The sequence below is a fragment of the Salvelinus fontinalis genome, chromosome 6 (genome assembly GCF_029448725.1).
Source record: "Salvelinus fontinalis isolate EN_2023a chromosome 6, ASM2944872v1, whole genome shotgun sequence".
Taxonomy (NCBI): domain Eukaryota; kingdom Metazoa; phylum Chordata; class Actinopteri; order Salmoniformes; family Salmonidae; genus Salvelinus; species Salvelinus fontinalis.
This window is the reverse complement of record NC_074670.1, coordinates 18,698,892-18,717,669: the sequence shown is the minus strand read 5'-3', so window position 1 is coordinate 18,717,669 and position 18,778 is coordinate 18,698,892. Positions and strand designations below refer to the sequence as shown.

The 18,778-nt window shown below is 41.8% G+C and overlaps 1 protein-coding gene across 2 annotated transcripts in view; it reads left to right on the top strand.

Annotated features, from left to right (window-relative positions):
- Positions 1-18,778, top strand: part of LOC129857257 (uncharacterized) — a 54,356-nt gene that overhangs the window by 17,193 nt on the left and 18,385 nt on the right. Inside the window, exons 2-3 of one of the 2 annotated variants that reach the window (XM_055925311.1) lie at positions 6,577-6,642; positions 6,863-16,115. The exons of the other annotated variant lie outside the window; for it this stretch is intronic. Of the exons in view, the coding sequence (XP_055781286.1) occupies positions 6,912-15,128 (8,217 nt within the window). The 5' untranslated portion in view covers positions 6,577-6,642; positions 6,863-6,911 and the 3' untranslated portion in view covers positions 15,129-16,115. Of the gene's footprint in view, positions 1-6,576; positions 6,643-6,862; positions 16,116-18,778 lie in introns of those variants that run through there. 2 annotated transcript variants of the gene reach the window in all.

The following is an 18,778-nucleotide window of genomic DNA, read 5'->3' as shown; positions in this document are numbered from 1 at the left end:
ATCATATGACCCACTGAAGAGATGAGTCTTCAGTAAAGACTTAAAAGTTCAGACCGAGTCTGCGTCTCTCACATGGGTAGCTAGACTATTCCATAAAAATGGAGCTCTATAGGAGAAAGCCCTGCCTCCAGCTGTTTGCTTAGAAATTCTAGGGACAGTTAGGAGGCCTGCGTCATGTGACCGAAGCGAACGTGTAGGTATGTATGGCAGGACCAAATAGGAAAGATAGGTAGGAGCAAGTGCATGTAATGTTTTGTAGGTTATCAGTAAAACCTTTATCAGCCCTTGCCTTAACAGGAAGCCAGTGTAGGGAGGCTAGCACTGGAATAATATGATCACATTTTTTGGTTCTAGTCAAGATTCTAGCAGCCGTGTTTAGCACTAACTGAAGTTTATTTTGTGCTTTATCCGGGTTGGAAAGTAGAGCATTGCAGTAGTCTAACCTAGAAGTGACGAAAGCATGGATACATTTTTATTTATTTTGGGACAGAAAGATTCAGATTTTTGCAATGTTACGTAGATGGAAAAAGGCTGTCCTTGAAACAGTCTTGATATGTTCGTCAAAAGAGAGTTTAGGGTCCAGAGTAATGCCGAGGTCCTTCACAGTTTTATTTGAGGCGACTGTACAACCATCAAGATTAATTGGTGTAGATATGAGCCATGACCAGCCTTTCAAGGCATTTCATGGCTACAGATGTGAGTGCTACGGGTCGGTAGTTATTTAAGCAGGTTAACTTCGTGTTCGTGGGCACAGGGATTATTTGGGTCTGCTTCAAACATGGTGGTATTAGACAGGTTGAAAATGTCAATGAAGACATTTGCTAGTTGGTCTGCAAATGCTCCAAGTACACGTCCTGGTAATCCATCTGACCCTGCAGCTTGGTGAATGTTGACCTGTTTTTAAAGGTCTTACTCACATTGGCTACGGAGAGCGTGATCACACAGTCGTCTGGAACAGCTCATGCTCTCATGTATGTTTCAGTGTTACTTGCCTCGAAGCGAGCATATAAGTAATTTAGCTCGTCTGGTAGACTTGTGTCACTGGGCAGCTCGCGGGTGTGTTTCCATTTGTAGTCTGTAATAGTTTGCAAGCCCTGCCACATCCGACGAGCGTCGGAGCCGGTGTAGTACGATTCTATCTTAGTCATGTATTGATGCTTTGCCTGTTTGATGGTTTGTAGGAGGTCATAGCGGGATTTCTTATAAGCTTCCCAGATTAGAGTCCCGCTCATTGAAAGCGGCAGCTCTACCGTTTAGCTCAGTGCTGATGTTGCCTGTAATCCATGGCTTCTTGTTGGGGTATGTACGTACGGTCACTGTAGGGACGACGTCATCGATGCACTTATTGATGAAGCCAGTGACTTATGTGGTGTACTCCTCAATGCCATCGGAAGAATCCCGGAACAGATTTGTCTGTGCTAGCAAAACAGTCCTGTAGCTTAGAATTTGCTTCTTCTGACCACTTTCTTATTGACTGAGTCACGGTGCTTCCTGCTTTTAGTTTTTGCTTGTAAGCAGGAATCAGGAGGATAGAATTATGGTCAGATTTGCCAAATGGAGGGTGAGGGAGAGCTTTGTATGCGTCGTTGTGTGTGGAGTAAAGGTTTATTTTTCCTCTGGTTGCACATTTAACATGCTGGGAGAAATTAGGTAACAGAGATTTGAATTTGCCTGCATTAACCTCTACTTCCTCAGAAACCCGGGTCCGGGAGCACCCCCACCAGTAAAAAAGCTGACTAGCATAGGCTAGCATTGCGTCACAAGTAAATAGTAGCATCTAAATATCATTAAATCACAAGTCCAAGACACCAGATGAAAGATACACATCTTGTGAATCAAGCCATTTCTGATTTTTTAAATGTTTTGCAGGGAAGACACAATATGTAAATCTATTAGCTAACCACGTTAGCAAAAGACACCACTTCTTTACTCCACCATTTTTTTACTCCATCAGTAGCTATCACAAATTCGACCAAATAAAGATATAAATAGCCACTAACCAAGAAACAACTTAATCAGATAACAGTCTGATAACATATTTATTGTATAGCATATGTTTTGTTAGAAAAATGTGCATATTTCAGGTATAAATCATAGTTTACCATTGAAGGCACCATCACAACTCTCACCAAAGCGACTAGAATAACTACAGAGACCATTGTGTATTAGCTAATTACTCATCATAAAACATTTCTTAAAAATACACAGCGTACAGCAGATGAAAGACACAGATTGTGTGAATCCAGCCAATATTTCAGATTTTCTAAGTGTTTTACAGCGAAAACACAATATAGCGTTATATTAGCTTACCACAATAGCAAACATCACACCAGCATTGATTCAAGGCAAAAATAGCGATAACGTATAAACCACCAAAATATATTAATTTTTTCACTAACCTTCTCAGAATTCTTCAGATGACAGTCCTGTAACATCATATTACACAATGCATATAGAGTTTGTTCGAAAATGTGCATATTTAGCGGCACATCGTGCTTATACAATAAGAATAGTGTCCAAAATCTCAAGCAATCTGTCCGGCGCCATCTTGGAAAGGCACCTATTCTTATCGAAAACTATTCATAAACTTGACAAAAAAAATACAGGTTGGACAGCAATTGAAAGACAAATTAGTTCTTAATGCAATCGCTGGGTTACATTTTTAAAATTAACGTTACTGCAAAGCAAGGCTTCACTGCAAGTAATGGCGTCTTATGCATTTGACTTTTTTCAACAGAACAATGAATTATCAGCATAAATAGTTCTTACTTTTTGATGACCTCTCATCAGAATCTTGGGATAGGTGTCCTTTGTCCAAAAGAATCGTTGCTGGGTTGGAGAAAGTCATCTTCCACGCTGCAATTAGCAGTAAACAATAGCATGCGAGCGAGAGATACCCAACTTCCTACAACGCCAGAAAAACGAAATACCCGAAAATTGCAATATACTGACAAACTGATATAACTCGGTTTAAAATAACAAGATTATGATGTCTTTAAAGCCTATATCGAATAAAAACAGAGCCGGATATATCTAGGAGCTAAAACAGGAGCTTCTAAAACGACATGCCAAGATCCTCCCTGCGTCAGAGCGAAGAATCAAAGGAGGGGACACTTCGATTCCAATCAATTTATAGACTTTCAGAGCTGCCTAGAGACTCCATTTCAAGGCCCTCTATTCGCTGACACCCAGGGGAAGGCGTATGCAGTGCATCTCAACCAATAGAAGACAGGCAGAGTTATACACAGGTCTGAGAACAGATTGGAAAATTCTGCATTCTCAACTCCACATAGAGCAATTTCCCTAAGTCCAGTTCTGTTTCACGCACAGACATAATTCAAACGGTTTTTGAAACTAGAGTGTTTTCTATCCAATAGTAATAATAATATGCATATTGTACGAGCAAGAATTGAGTACGAGGCAGTTTAATTTGGGAACGTCAAGATAAGTGCTAACAGCTCCCCCTATTGACAAGAAGTTAAAGTCCCCGGCCACCAGAAGTTACGCCTCTGGATTAGTGTTTCCCCGTTTGCTTATGGCGGTATACAGCTCATTTAGTGTGGTCCTAGTCCCAGCATCGGTTTGTTGTGGTAAATAGACAGCTACGAAGAATATAGATTTAAAAACTCTTGGTAAATAGTGTGTGGTCTACAGCTCATCATAAGATACTCTACCTTGGGCGAGCAAAACCTTGAGACTTCCTTAGAATTTGTCCACCAGCTGTTGTTTACAAATCTACACAGACCGCCACCCCTTGTCTTTCCAGAGGCAGCTGTTCTATCCTGCCGAAAAAGCGTAAAACCCGGGAGCTGTATGTTATTCATGTCGTTGTTCAGCTACGACTCTGCATTTTTTTTTAATGTCCAGTTGGTAGGATATACGTGATCGTAGTTCGTCTATTTTATTATCCAATGATTGTACGTTGGCTAATAGGAATGGAGGTGAAGGCAGACTACCCAGTCGCCGTCGGATCATTACAAGGCACCCAGACCTACTTCCCCGATATCTCCATCTCTTTCTCCTGCGAATGACGGGGATAAGGACCTTGTCGGGCGTCTGAAGTAAATCCTTCACGTCAAACTCGTTAACTTCTTATGGGCAGGTGACCGTAGCGTCCCACCTTGCCAACATCCGGTGAAATTGCAGAGCGCGAAATTCAAACTACAGTATTATAAATATTTAACTTTCATAAAATCACAATTATAATACATAAAAATAAAGTTTAATTCTTATGGCTGCGATCCCGTTAACGAGATCGATATGACAACAGCCAGTGAAAGTGCAGGGCGCCAAATTCAAACAGAAATCTCATCATTAAAATTCCTCAAACATACAAATTCTTTAAACAGTTTGCATAAATAATTACGATTACTAAAAGTTAGTTTACTCTGGGCACCTTATTCATTCAAGCTACTCAATACAGCCCCCAGCCATAAGAAGTTAACTTCTTGTTAATCCAGCCGCTGTGTCAGATTTCAAAAAGGCTTTACGGCAAAATCAAACCATGCGATTTTCTGAAGACAGCGTGCTGCATACAAAAGCATGAATAACATATTTCAACCAGGTGGGTGCGCCACGAAGGTCAGAAATAGTGATATAATAAATGCCTTACCTTTCGTCTTCTTCTGTTGGCACTCCAAAAGTTCACAGATACATCGCAAATGGTCCTTTTGTTCGATAATGTCCCATTAAAAACTCAGTTTAGCTGGTGCGCTTCAGTCAATAATCCACCCAGTTTCCCTCCATCATAATGCATACAAAATTAATCCCAAACGTTACTAAAACTTTCCCAAACAAGTCAAAGCACGTTTATAATCAAACCTTAGGTACCCTAATACGTAAATAAACAATAACATTTTAGACGGAGAATCGTTATTGTCTGTACCGGAGGAAAATACCAAAGAACGCGCTCTCTTCCACGCGCTTGGAATCACTACAGCCAAATGGGAGCCACCTAGAAAAACTACAATTTCTGGCTCATTTTTCTAAAAACCAGCATGAAACTCTTTCTAAGGACTGTTGACATCTAGTGGAAGCCCTAGGAACTGCAATCTGGGAGGTTTTAGCCTTATAATAAAAGTGACTGCCATTAAAAACAGGGATGGGCTGAAACATTTTTTGGGGGGGTGGTTTGTCCTCGGGGTTTCACCTGCCATATCAGTTCTGTTATACTCACATACATAATTTTAACAGTTTTAGATACTTTAGAGTGTTTTCTATCCAATTATATGCATAACCTAGCTTCTGGGCCTGAGTAACAGGCAGTTTACTTTGGGCACGCTTTTCATCTGGATGTAAAAATACTGCCCCCTACCTAACAGAGGTTAAATAAAAAAATCTTCTTCCAGTACGGGTGAGTAATCCCTGTCCTGATATCTGGGAACTATTTTTGTTCATAAGAGACGGTAGCAGAAACATTTTGTACAAAATAAGTTACAAATAATGCAAAAAAAACACAGTAGTACAAGTGGTTAGGGGACCGTAAAATAGCAGCCACCTTTTCCGGCACCATTCTTCTCAATTCTTTTCTTGGAGACCTTCAATGCTGTGCCTCGATACAATCCTGACTTGGAGCCCTATGGCCAATTCCTTCGATCTCATGGCTTGGTTTTGCTCTGACATGCACTGTCAACTGTAGGACCTTATATAGACAGGTGTGTGCCTTTCCAAATCATGTCCAATTTAATTGAATTTACCACAGGTGCACTCCAAGTTGTAGAAACATCTAAATGGAAACAGGATGCACCTGAGCTCAATTGAGTCTCATAGCAAAGGTTCTGAATACTTATGTAAATAGGGTATTTCTGTGTTTTTTTTTATACATTTAAAAAATGGCAACCTTTTTTTGTTTTGTCGTTATGGGGTATTGTGTGTAGATTTAAGGGGGGGGGGGGTGATTTAATCCATTTTAGAATAAGGCTGTAACGTAACAAAATGTGGATAAGGAGAAGAAGTCTGAATACTTTCCGAATGCACTGTAGCTTTATGGTTGTTTCTGGTCATTGCCATCTTACTACTGCTCTTAGCTGGTAGATCTCTCTAGTAAAGACTATGACGGTGTAGCCTAATACCCCTTTCTCTACCATGCCAACCAAGACTGTACTGTGCTGGCTAAGATATTTTCTTTTCACATTGTCATTTACATTTAAATTTAAGTCATTTAGCAGACGCTCTTATCCAGAGCGACTTACAAATTGTCCTTTCCAGCACAGTTCTAACAACTATGGTGGATGCATAATCAGGCCCGCAAAGTACAGCTTGGGTACAGGGCTCCACAAATGCTTCTAAATTGACTACCCTACCTCCACCAAGGAAAATGTCTGCAAACTGTGGGAAAATAAACATCTGGACAATCCTTTTGCAGCCACCACAATGCCTATACTGAGCCAGAGGAGTTTGTGAATTTGAAATCCTTTTGTATTTCGACTCATGAACCTCTGCAAGCTCTGTTCCAATGACATTGGCCCATTCAGAAATGGTTAAATGTAATGACGCCCTGACTTGGTGTTACTTTCTATCAACATAAAAAAAAAATAGAAGACCAAATTTGATGACCTTTTCTGTTTTATTTTCTAGCTTCATGGGTAAATGTAGCCTTACCCACATCAACCTGGACCCCATACACACATGCTAAAGCAGGTGGTGAGTATTTGGTCCAATTGTTTTGCATGCAGAGACAAACGTGACAAGAAATGCCTAACGAATGTAGACATTTGCCTTAATCTTGATATGGTGTACTCTCCTTGTACAGCTAACATTTGATCACCAATACCCACTTCTACCAAGGTATTTTAAATGAACTGTATGTGGTATCAGTGTGTGCAATATTCAATATCTGTCATGTATATGTATTCTCTTTCAGGATTGGGTTTTGGAAAAAAGTGTTCCCAGGTCACCTGTGGAGGTCGAGCATGGCTCAAGGATTTAACACTTGTTTTCGGAACCTTCCGCCATTGTCGTCAGATTCAAGGACTTTGAATGTGCCTTTGGATTCTGAAGATAGTTTGGCGCACCACCTTGAAAGCCTCATTGAGCATAATGACCTTTCCAACACCGTGGTTTCACCGGAAAACATTTCCTCGGACTTGAACTTGAGTTCAAACTCTTTCTCAAATTCCAATACTAGTTCTGATTTTGTACAACAGAAATACTATGATGACGTCATTTGGCAAGATGAGGGTCAACCAGTACATCATGAAGGTCAGTTTAATCACACAAGCAACAGCCTCTTTGCACCAGCTAGAGCAGCCAGTTCAAGTAATTGCCTCTCAACTTCAGGTGCAGACCTAAACCCCCATGATCTTAAACAAGAATGTGACTTATTGAACCCTTCCATTCCAGAGGACTACTCAGATGTTAGTAGCTGCTCAGAGTCCAATGTTGACAGGACAGGGCTTTCTTGTGAAATGTTAAAAAATGGTTCAAATGATTCTCCACTGGTTGCAGATGACAAGAAGGAAAATGAATGTGCATGGAAGAGCCCAAAGACCAACACAGGTTCCCCAGAAAGCATGTCTACTTCAGAGAGTGCGGTAGAGGAGGATCAAGATGAACCCCCAGAGAAGGAAAAGGAGACATTCATGATGCAAGAGAATAAATACTCAAAGACCTCCGGTGCTCCAGAAAGCCTGTCTGTTTCAGAGGACGAGGGAGAAAGGGATCATCTGGATGGAGAAGCACATGAGAAAGATGCGACTTGCATGGAGCAAGATGGTCAACACACAGACTCTCCCTCAGGTGGCGAAGAGAGTCTGACTGCCTCAGTGAATGAGAGAAAAAAGGAACTAAATGATGAAGCACAGAATTCAGAAGAGGGATGCATGGAGGAAGAGGATCGGTACTCAAATGTCAGTAGCCTAGAGGGCCAAAATGAAGGAATAATCGTAAGCGAGAGCTTTAAAGAGAAAGAAGAGCATTCATTATCCCAAGGAACTATGGACTCGCAGGGTATCAATGCATCCAACGCTCAAGATTCTGCTCACAAGCTGAATGATAATACCTGTGCCTTTGAATATCTGGATTCAGTTAAGGTTAATGACTCTTTAAAGGTTGCTAGTCAAGAAAATGGCAAAAGTTCCTCTGTCATTTGTGGATTAGGCCTAGGGGGTAGCAATCAAACGTTTGAGTCTTGTTTGGAATTCCCTGAAAATCAATCGCTGAAAACTAGATTTCAGGAGATCGTTGGTAGTGGCACTCAAAGTACAAACTCAACCTATGAGGAAAGTGCGAGTGATTCCATTCGTGCAAGTGGAGGGAAAGAGGATCACAGTAGCTTTGATTTTTTGGAGCGTTGTTTAGGTCTGAACAACTCCGGAACTGAACAAAAGTCCTGTATTGAAAATGAGTGGCTAAGACCTATCGATGAGTCAAATGTATTGTCTTGTCTGGAAGAGGACCAGGCATCCCAACAGAACCTAATGCGCCATATCGAGCCACCAGACCTTGTGAGAGCTGGTCTTGAAAACACAAGAGAGACATTTCATAAAGTATTCACGGCAGATGATGAGCAAGAACCCCCAGTGCTAAGTGAATGCTACGGTGAACCATTGTCAAGAGAAGATTGTATGAGTGACACCGAGGATAATCAGGAAAGGGGGGAGACCGGGTCTATTGATTCAACTGAGTTGAACCAGGAGGGAGGAGATTCAACTATTGATAACATTGAAGACGAGAGGGATTTTGAGGACCAAGCAGCTCAGTTGAAATCCTTACTGCATATGAGGAAATGCATGCACCCTATTGTACTGCTCAGGAACTCTGAACTAAAAAATGACACAGATGGGGCTTACCAGTGTGCAGCGTGCCAACAGGCCACACAAAGTATAGACCATCTAATTGAGCACCACCATTGTAACCACTCTGAGAACAAATTCAATTTCTGTCAGACCTGTGGTACTTACTTGACATGTGATTCACTAGCCAAGAAACATCAGTGTGGTATTATTGATGAAAATGCACAACTCTCTTCTAATGTGAAACCCCAGAAGAGAAAATCAACCGAGCATGCTTTTCACAAATGTAGATACTGCACACAGACATTTTACAGATTCTGTGATTACAACAAGCATGTGCAGAGCCACTCGGGTAGAACTGAACACAAGTGTCATAGGTGTGGTTTTAACTTTTCACAATATCGTAGTCTGAACAGACATTTACGTGAAAAGAAATGCCAGCGTCGAAGTTCGCAAGTTCCTGTTAAACAGATTCAAACAACCCCACGTATCAGCATTTACAAAAAGGGAACTGTACATCCATATGTCCTCCCACCAAACAGCCGCTATGCCAATCTTCCAGATTGTGTTGTGAAGCTAGTGGACATTTGCAAGAAGCATGTTTGTCGTCTTTGTGGGAAAAGCTTTGCAAGCAGTGCAAAACTCTACAAGCACGGATACAATGTACACCATACAAAAACTAGGTCATATAACGTTCGGCCTAAGTGTCAGAACACATACAGGTCATATAAGTGTCAGAAATGCCTGATGACATTCAATTATTCAAGCAATTTTAGCAGGCACAAGAAAAGATGCAAAGGAGCTGAGACGAATGAGAAATTCAAGTGCCCTCTCTGCCCACGCCTTTTCAAATATTCCTACAACCGGTCTCGCCATTTGCGCGAGCAGTGCATTAAAGACTTTACACAGGGAAGCTCGGGGAAAGTTGACATGAAATTTCGATGCCCCTTCTGCACCACCACCTTTACTAATGCTTCTAACCGACATAGACACATAAGACTGGTGTGCCTCAAGGAATATATACACAATGAGACTTCAAGGACCAAAGCTGAACGCCAGGAAAACGTGGCCCAGAAAGAAACACAAAAGCCGCCACTGAAAACAGCACTGAATCAAAATGAGCCAGGTCTCAAATGCAACTACTGTCCGGCCGTTTTTGCTCATTCTTCTGGAAAGTACAGACACATGAGGAAACACAGGTTGTTTGAAAACACTGGGAAAAAGATTAAGTTCAGGTATTCAAGCATAATTCCCATTTCTAACCAGTCCAAGGCTAGTATTGAGGAGCCCAAAGACGGGCCACTCTCCAGTGAAGCCAGCAGCCAGCCCTTTTCCTGTCTCTTCTGTGGAAAATGGTTTAACACTTCATATTCCCTGAAGAAACACATCTGTAGTATGCACATGGGTGACAAACCATATCGCTGCCTGGAATGTGGAAAACGTTTTGGGAAAGAAATCCATCTTGTTGCTCACAAAAAAGTGCACCAGCGAAGGATACAGTGTACTGTTTGCAAGAAGATACTTCCTACCATTGGGGACTTGATTCAACATAGGCAATCTCACATCAAAAAGGGCATGCTTCAGTGCCCAGACTGCCCATCGCAGTTCCAGTACCCTGTGTATCTTCTTCGACATATGGCATCACATCACAAACTTCAGCAAGAGCAGCCACTCAAAGAGAAAAAACAGAGGCACCCCTCAAAACTTGAGCCGCTTGGGTCCTTGCCACCAGTCAAAGAGCAGGAAGAGGAAGAAAAGTTGGGGTGCCCCCTATGCCCAGAGGTCTTTCACAGTGGCACAGAACTGAGTAGTCACTGCCTAAACCATGTATCGGAGTCCTCTTCAAGTCAGTGTCCGTTTTGTAAACGCCTCTTCTCTTCCCGCACATCTTTGGTGCGTCATATACGCATTCATACAGGGGAGAAACCATTTTCTTGTCAGAGTTGTGGAGCACCTTTTCGTCGAAAAGAATATCTCCAATTGCACCAAGTAAAGTGTCCAGGTCCACAAAGCAAGCAAGAACTGCCCACTATCAAAGAAAGTGAAGCTGTCTCATCAAAATCTTTGGTGACAAGAATAAGGAAAGTATACAAATGTTCATACTGTCCTCGGGAATTTGAAAAATTGCCCCGTTTATTACTGCACCACAATGGCCACATGCAAAATACAGTAACCCCCTGTCCCAAATGTGGGAAATGTTACAGACAAAGGCGCAAGTTACATGAAAGACTTTGCAATGGCTCAAACATAAAATCTATAGAGCCAATCAGCACTGTCTGGCATCCTTGTAGGAATTGTGGGAGGAAGTTTTCAAAAGATTATAATCGAGATGTCCATGAGAGGATTTGCAACTCTGTAAAGCCCTTGCAAAAAACCACCAGCAATTCTGGCAACTCAAACATGCATCCTTGCAGGAATTGTGGAAAGTCCTTTACAAGGAGTGATAATCGGAATTTCCATGAGAAGACTTGCAACTCTGCCAAGCCCTTGCAAAAAAACACCATAGAAATTAGGACCAGTAGCAGGGACAAGTTGCAGCACAAATGCCCCCACTGTCCAAGCAAGTTCAAGTACAGAAGTTTTCTCCTGAGACATATTGGGTCACACACTGGAGAAAAATATCCATGCATGCACTGTGGTCACAGCTATGGAATCCAGTCACGATGCTTACAGCATGAAGCTTTCTGTGATGGTGTTAATAGACAAAAGCCAACAAGCGCCAGCCTTGGTGAATATAAGTGCAATATCTGCACAAAAATCTTCATGAAATCCCGAAACTTAAGGCGGCACATCCTAACGCACACAGAGGTAAAGCCATATCGCTGTAAGGCCTGTGACAGCTGTTTCTCCAGACATGATCATCTAAAACTGCACCAGAGTCGCTGCAAAGGGAAAAGACAACGTTTAGAGGTTCGCATTGCCAAAATTAGTCTTGCAGATGTTGGAAGGGGCTGGCAAAATAACCTGAACATTACCGATTCAGGAAAGCAACAAGGGTTTGACTGCAGCATATGTTCAAAGATCTTCCCCTCTCACAGCATTATGTCCCGACATATTGCCATGTCACATGCTATAAGAACCGTCAGTTCATTTACTCATGAAAAATCACTTAAGAGACATATAAGCATCAGTGCATGTCAAAGATTTTACGCAAAAACAAAGCTTTCAGAAAAGTTAAATGTTACAAGCCCACCATCTAGAGAGACAAACCGACTTCTACAGAGGATCCAGCTGCAATATAAAGACAAACGCAAATTCAAATGTACTTTTTGCCCTCGCCTTTTCAAAAGTGGTGAGCAATTGAGGGTGCACACCCGCCTGCATACAGGGGAGAAACCTTTTGGATGTTCTAATTGTGGTGAAAGATTTATCCGTAGGGACTACCTGCAGCGCCATTTGAACAGGTGCAAAGGGGAACCTCTTGACAGAGTGCTTTGTGACAGATGTGGCGACGTATTTTCGCAAGACGAACTCGAGAACCATCAACTGACATGTGTTGTCAAGTGTAAATCACCTGCCCGTAGTCGAACTGAGTCCACTGCTCGCAGTCCCCCAAAAGGGTTCTCCTGTGCTAATTGCAGTGCCCGCTTCTTGCTGTTCTCACAGCTCCAGCAACACTTTCTCAACATGCATAGAGACACTCCAACAAATCAGGCTTCACCTCTACAGGAGCAGTTGTCTAGCATGGTGAACATAAAAGAGGAGCCTATGGATGAAGGATATGGTGACACTTGGCAGAATAGTGATAACAATCTCATGCTTGATCAAGACAGTGATCCAAATGAAATGAACAAACCCATTAAATGTCCACAGTGCAACTTGCACTTTGGAAATAAGGGTGGATTTGCCAGACACATGCGTTCACATTTAGGACAGTACCCATTCAACTGCAAGAAATGCAATAAAGGCTTTTGGAACAAAAACTTATGTCGGACACATGTAAGGAAATGTAGACTTGTAAAGGTCACGAAGGAAGAAGTTAACACTGACTCTGTAATTACTTCAGAGATGGATCCTACTCTTAAAGAGACTGTCCTAGTCTTCAACCAAGGTTCCAAAACAACAGGCACTGGGGTTTTGCAGACTAATTTCTCCTGCAAAGATGACTTGAAGGATTTAACACTGCAGAATTCCTCTGGAAATCAAGGCAAAGGAAGATCTTCCAATGATAGAAGACATAGTGGTCAACAAGTCCCAGGCAACAAGTACCAGTGCTCAGAGTGTGATAGAAGTTTCACAGATGGGCTTCTGCTCATCAGCCATTTAGAGGACCATGGGCGTGAGGAGCTAGAAAGAAAAAAGAAATTCTGCCAGCCTTGTGGTAAGACGTTTGCTAATCCTTCAGACCTAGCAAGGCATATGAGAGGCCACTGGAATGAGAAGACCTTTTCTTGCCCAGAATGTCCACAGACTTTTCCCTGTCCTTCTGACCTTGACATCCATAGAACTTGTCATGACTCAAATAGACCATTTGTCTGCAAAGAGTGTCAACAAAGGTTTTGGACCAGTCAATCTTTAGAAAACCATCAAAGCCAAGCTCATTCAAAAGAACTAATTCATACATGCCATGTCTGTAACAAGAACTATTCAATCAGAAGTTCACTTGTTAAACATATTAGGATGAAGCATCAAACCCAGAAGAACATGGATGTTGTTATCCACGTGAAGGAAAAGGAGACAGCAGTGCAAGAGGAATTTGACATGGAAGTTGATGTGGATGGAGGAAGTAATGCAAGTAATGATGATGAAAATGATGCTAATGAGGACAATGACTCTGACTCTGCAGACTACTTCCCCTGCCATGTCTGTGGGAAAACGTTCACCACATCAGAAAGCCTTGAGGATCACCAACGCTGTCACCTCGGTGAAAAACCTCATGAGTGTGCAGAATGTGGCAAATGTTTTTTCCAGGCAGGACAACTGCAACAGCACCTTCGGAGCCACAAGTCTGAGTATCAGTGTCAAATATGTGGCAGAGGTTTTGTCTCACTCTTTGCTTTACGCAAACACAAGCATACTCATGGAAAGAGCCGTCAACACCGTTGCTCCAAGTGCCCACTCAGCTTCACAGGGCCCTCGCAGCTGGCAGAGCACATGGGCACCCACCGCGATGACAATTTCCCTTGTGATATATGTGATCGCACATTCTCCTGCAAGATGAGTCGGGCAGAGCACCGGAAAATCCACACTGAGACAGAGGATGTTCCACCAGAGAGGACTGCATCCCCCTCTCCTATTGCCTCTTCCTCTACAATGAAGCACCTTCAATATCGTTGTGGGGTTTGTAATGAACGTTTCAAAGAACCAGAACAACTGTCTGAGCATGGGTGCATGGCTGCCAGAGAGCGACCTTTTTCATGCCATGAATGTAATAAGCATTTCTTGCAAGTGTCTCACTTAAATAAGCACGAGCTCAGTCACTACCAAATACCACAATCATACGTGTATCGGTGCAATCAATGCCAGATGAGTTTCAACTACCGTCACAATTTTGTCAGTCATTTAAATAAACACGGTGACGATGAGGCTGCAGCAGAAGCTCTGAAAGGAGGCTCAGTGACAAATGCTTGGGAAACTGTTTCAGAGAAGAGAACAATTTACAAATGCCCAATTTGCCCTCACAGGTTTGCTCATGCCATAGAATTGGCAAGTCACCTTTCAATCCACTCTGAGAACACGTTTGCTTGCAGTGTTTGCAAGTTGACATTTCCCACCAAAAGCAAGCTTGTTGAACATGAGCAGAGCCATCTGACTGCTGCAACACAATACGAGTGCACGGAGTGTGGTCAGAGCTTCTTGGGCAGTGATTTCCCCCAGCATCACTGTGCACGTCAGCAACATGCTGTTATAGACCATGAACGCCCACATCTGTCTAATAGACGGTCAATGGAGGAAGAGGTGGATGTTGAGGAGGACTTCTTTAATTGTACTGTCTGCTTAATGCGATTCTCTTCTCGCGGTAGTCTCCAGCAGCATCTAAACAAAGAGCATCCCAATGAACGGCCATTCAAGTGCCAGTCTTGTGGAAAGACCTTTGCTCTGAAGAGATATCTCAGAGACCATGAGCGAAGACAACATAAGTTTGGCACTGAACGAGCCCACCCGACATACAAAGCCACGGACAGTGAGAGCCAGTACAAGTGCTCAGTTTGCCCCAAAACATTAACCTCGGCACACGACCTGTCATTGCATATGAAAGTGCACACCGAACAGGAATCTGGAGGAGACCACCGTTGTGACATGTGCTACAAATCATTCAGTCGACTGTCTCTTCTCAGGCAGCATCAAGAAAGTCATGTTGGACAGGTTGTATATGAATGCACAGAGTGTGACAAAGCGTTTGCTTTCCCACATCTTCTAGAGGAACATCAAAAGTCTCATGCTGCTGGACCATAAGTATTTTTCCCACCCTCAAAATCCTCACACTAACTAACTAAATGTAAAAAGACAAGTTTGACAATGGACATAGAAAATACCTCCTGCCTCACTGATTGTGTTCAATTATCCAATGAACTCAGTAATGTCATAGAATTTTTTTTTTTCTGGTGCTGTTTGCAGTCATCAAGCAATTTTGTGTTCACACTTCCATCTTAATCGTTTAAAGTTTTTGATTGGCTCACAAGATGCTTAACTGTGTTTTTACCCCATGTCTTCTCAGAAATGTTTGGCCTACAACCTGGTTCGTGAAAAGGTTTATAGTTACAGATTTCCTCCTATTTTAACATTTTATATCTGGTCAGAACTGCAGTTCATTGATACTATTACTGATGAGCTCCTTTCCATAGAGCACTAATTTGTAATAGCCTCCATATTCAATTGTATATAGTTGTTTAGTCTTAGGTGCCCTGAATGCAATTACAAAAGTTTCAGTTCACGTTACACAAAGTGAAATGTAAGCTTTTGACAATGGAATAAATTCCTGACTCTGAAGAAGTGGAATGGGCTGTCATTGACAGTTTTAGGAATCCATATTGACCCCTTTTTTTCTTCTTTTTTTTCTGCTTGCTAATCCATTACTCTGCCTAACCTTCTAAACATATTATCACTTAGACTTTAATAACGTGGGATACTTTTAGCCATGTATAATCCATGTAGCCCTTCTAAACATTTGAAAACTTTCCAAATCTAAAACCACAGCATTGTATATTATGTAAATATTACATGATCGTAAACCATTTAAGTATTTGACATGAAACTGACCATTGTTGTAAGCTATTAATTTTCCCTGTGTTAAACATTCTATCATTCATTCAAATGCCTTTAAATATGTATTTTGATGTAGTAGTTCAAGGGCAACATTTGTTGACATTTTTTCCGTATTGGGTGTTACTTTTGTATGAATGGTATTTCAATCAAAAGAAATTAATAAACAAAATAAACCAGTCAACTGGTCACCTGATTCTTATTGATAACTTTATTTTAACTGAGTGTATGATTAGTCTTTTTGATTATAAAGTAAGAGGATCTTGAAACTAGTTGTCACAAGCAAAGTAATGTTTGCTCATGCATTGGTTATATATTTTTTTATGTTGACTTAATTCGATTTTACACTACATCTTTTGGAAATTTGAACGGGTAAAATCAATTGTGCCATGCCCATGTATGGCACAACATGTACATTCATACACTGAGTGTACAAAACCATAAGGAACACCTTCCTAATATTACGTTGCACCCCCTTGCCCCCAGAACAGCCTCAATTTGTCAGGGCATGGACTACAAGGTGTCAAAAGCGTTCCACAGGGATGCTGGCCAATGTTTATGTCAATGCTTCCCATAGTTGTCAAGTTGGCTGGATGTCCTTTGGGTGGTGGACCGTTCAAATGTTTTTTATTTAATTTAACCTAATTTAACTAGGCAAGTCAGTTAAGAACAAATTCTTATTTACAATGACGGCTTACTCTGGCCAAACCCGGACTACGCTGGCCAATTGTGCGCACCCCTATGGGAATCCCAATAACAGCTGGATGTGATACAGCCTGGATTCTAACAAGGTACTATAGTGACGCCTCTTGCACTGAGATGCAGTGCCTTAGACCGCTGCGCCACTCTGGAGACCGAGCGATACACACGGGAAACTGTTGAGTGGAAAAACTCAGCAGCATTGCAGTTCTTGACACACTCAACCCTACCATACCCCGTTCAATGGCACTTAAATATTTTATCTTGCCCATTCACACTCAATGGCACACATGCACAATCCATGTCTCAATTGTATCTGGGCTTAAAATCCTTAAACCTGTCTCCTCTCCTTCATCTACACTGATTGGAAGTGTATTTAACAAGTGACCTCAATAAGGGATCATAGCTTTCACCTGGTCAGTCTGTTATGGAAAGAGCAGGTGTTCCTAATGTTTTGCACACTGTAGATTGTGTCCCTCCATGTCTAATCAGTGATTGTGACAAAGGTTGTGTTTGTAACATTCAAACAGTTAAATGGGGCAATTGGCAGTTGCTACATCCATTTTTGGATTAATGATATTGCCCTCAAAGTATTTATACTCCTTGACTTATTCCACATTTTGTTGTTACAGCAAAGCACCACCACAACATGATGCTGCCACCCCGTGCTTCACGGTTGGGATGGTGTTCTTCGGCTTGCAATCTTCCCCCTTTTTCTTCCAAACTTAACAATGGTCATTATGGCCAAACAATTCTATTTTTGTTTCATCAGACCAGAGGACATTTCTCCAAAAAGTACGATCTTCGTCCCCATGTGCAATTGCAAACCGTAGTCTGGCTTTTTTATGGCGGTTTTGGAGCAGTGGCTTCTTTGCTGGTTATGTCATTATAGGACTATTTTTACTGTGGCTATAGATACTTTTGTACCTGTTTCCTCCAGCATCTTCACAAGGTCCTTTGCTGTTCTGGGATTGATTTGCACTATCGCCCCAAAGTACGTTCATCTCTAGGAGACAGAACGTGTCTCCTTCCTGAGCGGTATGACAGCTGAGTGGTCCCATGGTGTTTATACTTGCGTACTATTGTTTGTACAGATTAACATGGTACCTTTCAGGGGTTTGGAAATTTCTCCCAAGGATGAACCAGACTTGTGGAGGTCTACAAAAAAAATGTTGAGGTCTTCGCTGATTTATTTTGATTTTCCCATGATGTCAAGCAAAGAGACACTGAGTTTGAAGGTTGGCCTTGAAATACATCCACAGGTACACCTCCAATTGACTCAAATTATGTCACGACTTCCGCCGAAGTCAAGTCCTCTCCTTGTTCGGGCGGCGCCAGTCTTCTAGCCATCGTCGGTCCACTTTTCATTTTCCATCTGTTTTGTCTTGTTTTTCCACACCTGGTTTCAATTCCCTCATTTACTTGTGTATTTAACCCTCTGTTCCCCCCATGTCTTTGTGTGGGATTGTTTATTGTAGTGCTTGTGCACATTCCCCGTGAGCGCACGACGGGTTATTCTTGTGCCCATATATCTTGTTGTTCTGGATGCTGTTGGTTTTGCTTAATAAATCTAAGGTTATTACCCAGTTCTGCTCTCCTGCACCTGACTTCTCTGCTGCCAATTACGCACCCTGCTACAAATTATGTCAATTAGCCTATCGGGAACTTCTGAAGCCGTGTCATTTTCTGGAATTTTCCAAGTTGTTTAAAGGCACAGTCAACATAGTGTATGTAAACTTCTGACCCACTGGAATTGTGATACAGTGAATAAGTGAAATAATCTGTAAACAATTGTTGGAAAAAATACTTGTGTCATGCACAAAGTAGATGTCCTAATCGACTTAACAAAACTAGTTTGTTATCAAGAAATTTGTGGAGTGGTCGGAAAACTAGTTTTAATGACTCCAACCTAAATGTATGTAAACTTCCGACTTCAACTGTATGTATTCACAACCCTGAGTCAATACTTTGTAGAAGCACCTTTTGGCAGCGATTACTGCTGAGTTTTTCTGGGTACGTCTAAGAGATTTCCACAACGGAATTGTGCAACGTTTTCCCACTATTCTTTTCAAAATTCTTTAAGCTCTGTGAAATTGGTTGTTTATCATTGCCCGACAACCACTTTCAGGTCTTGCCAAAGATTT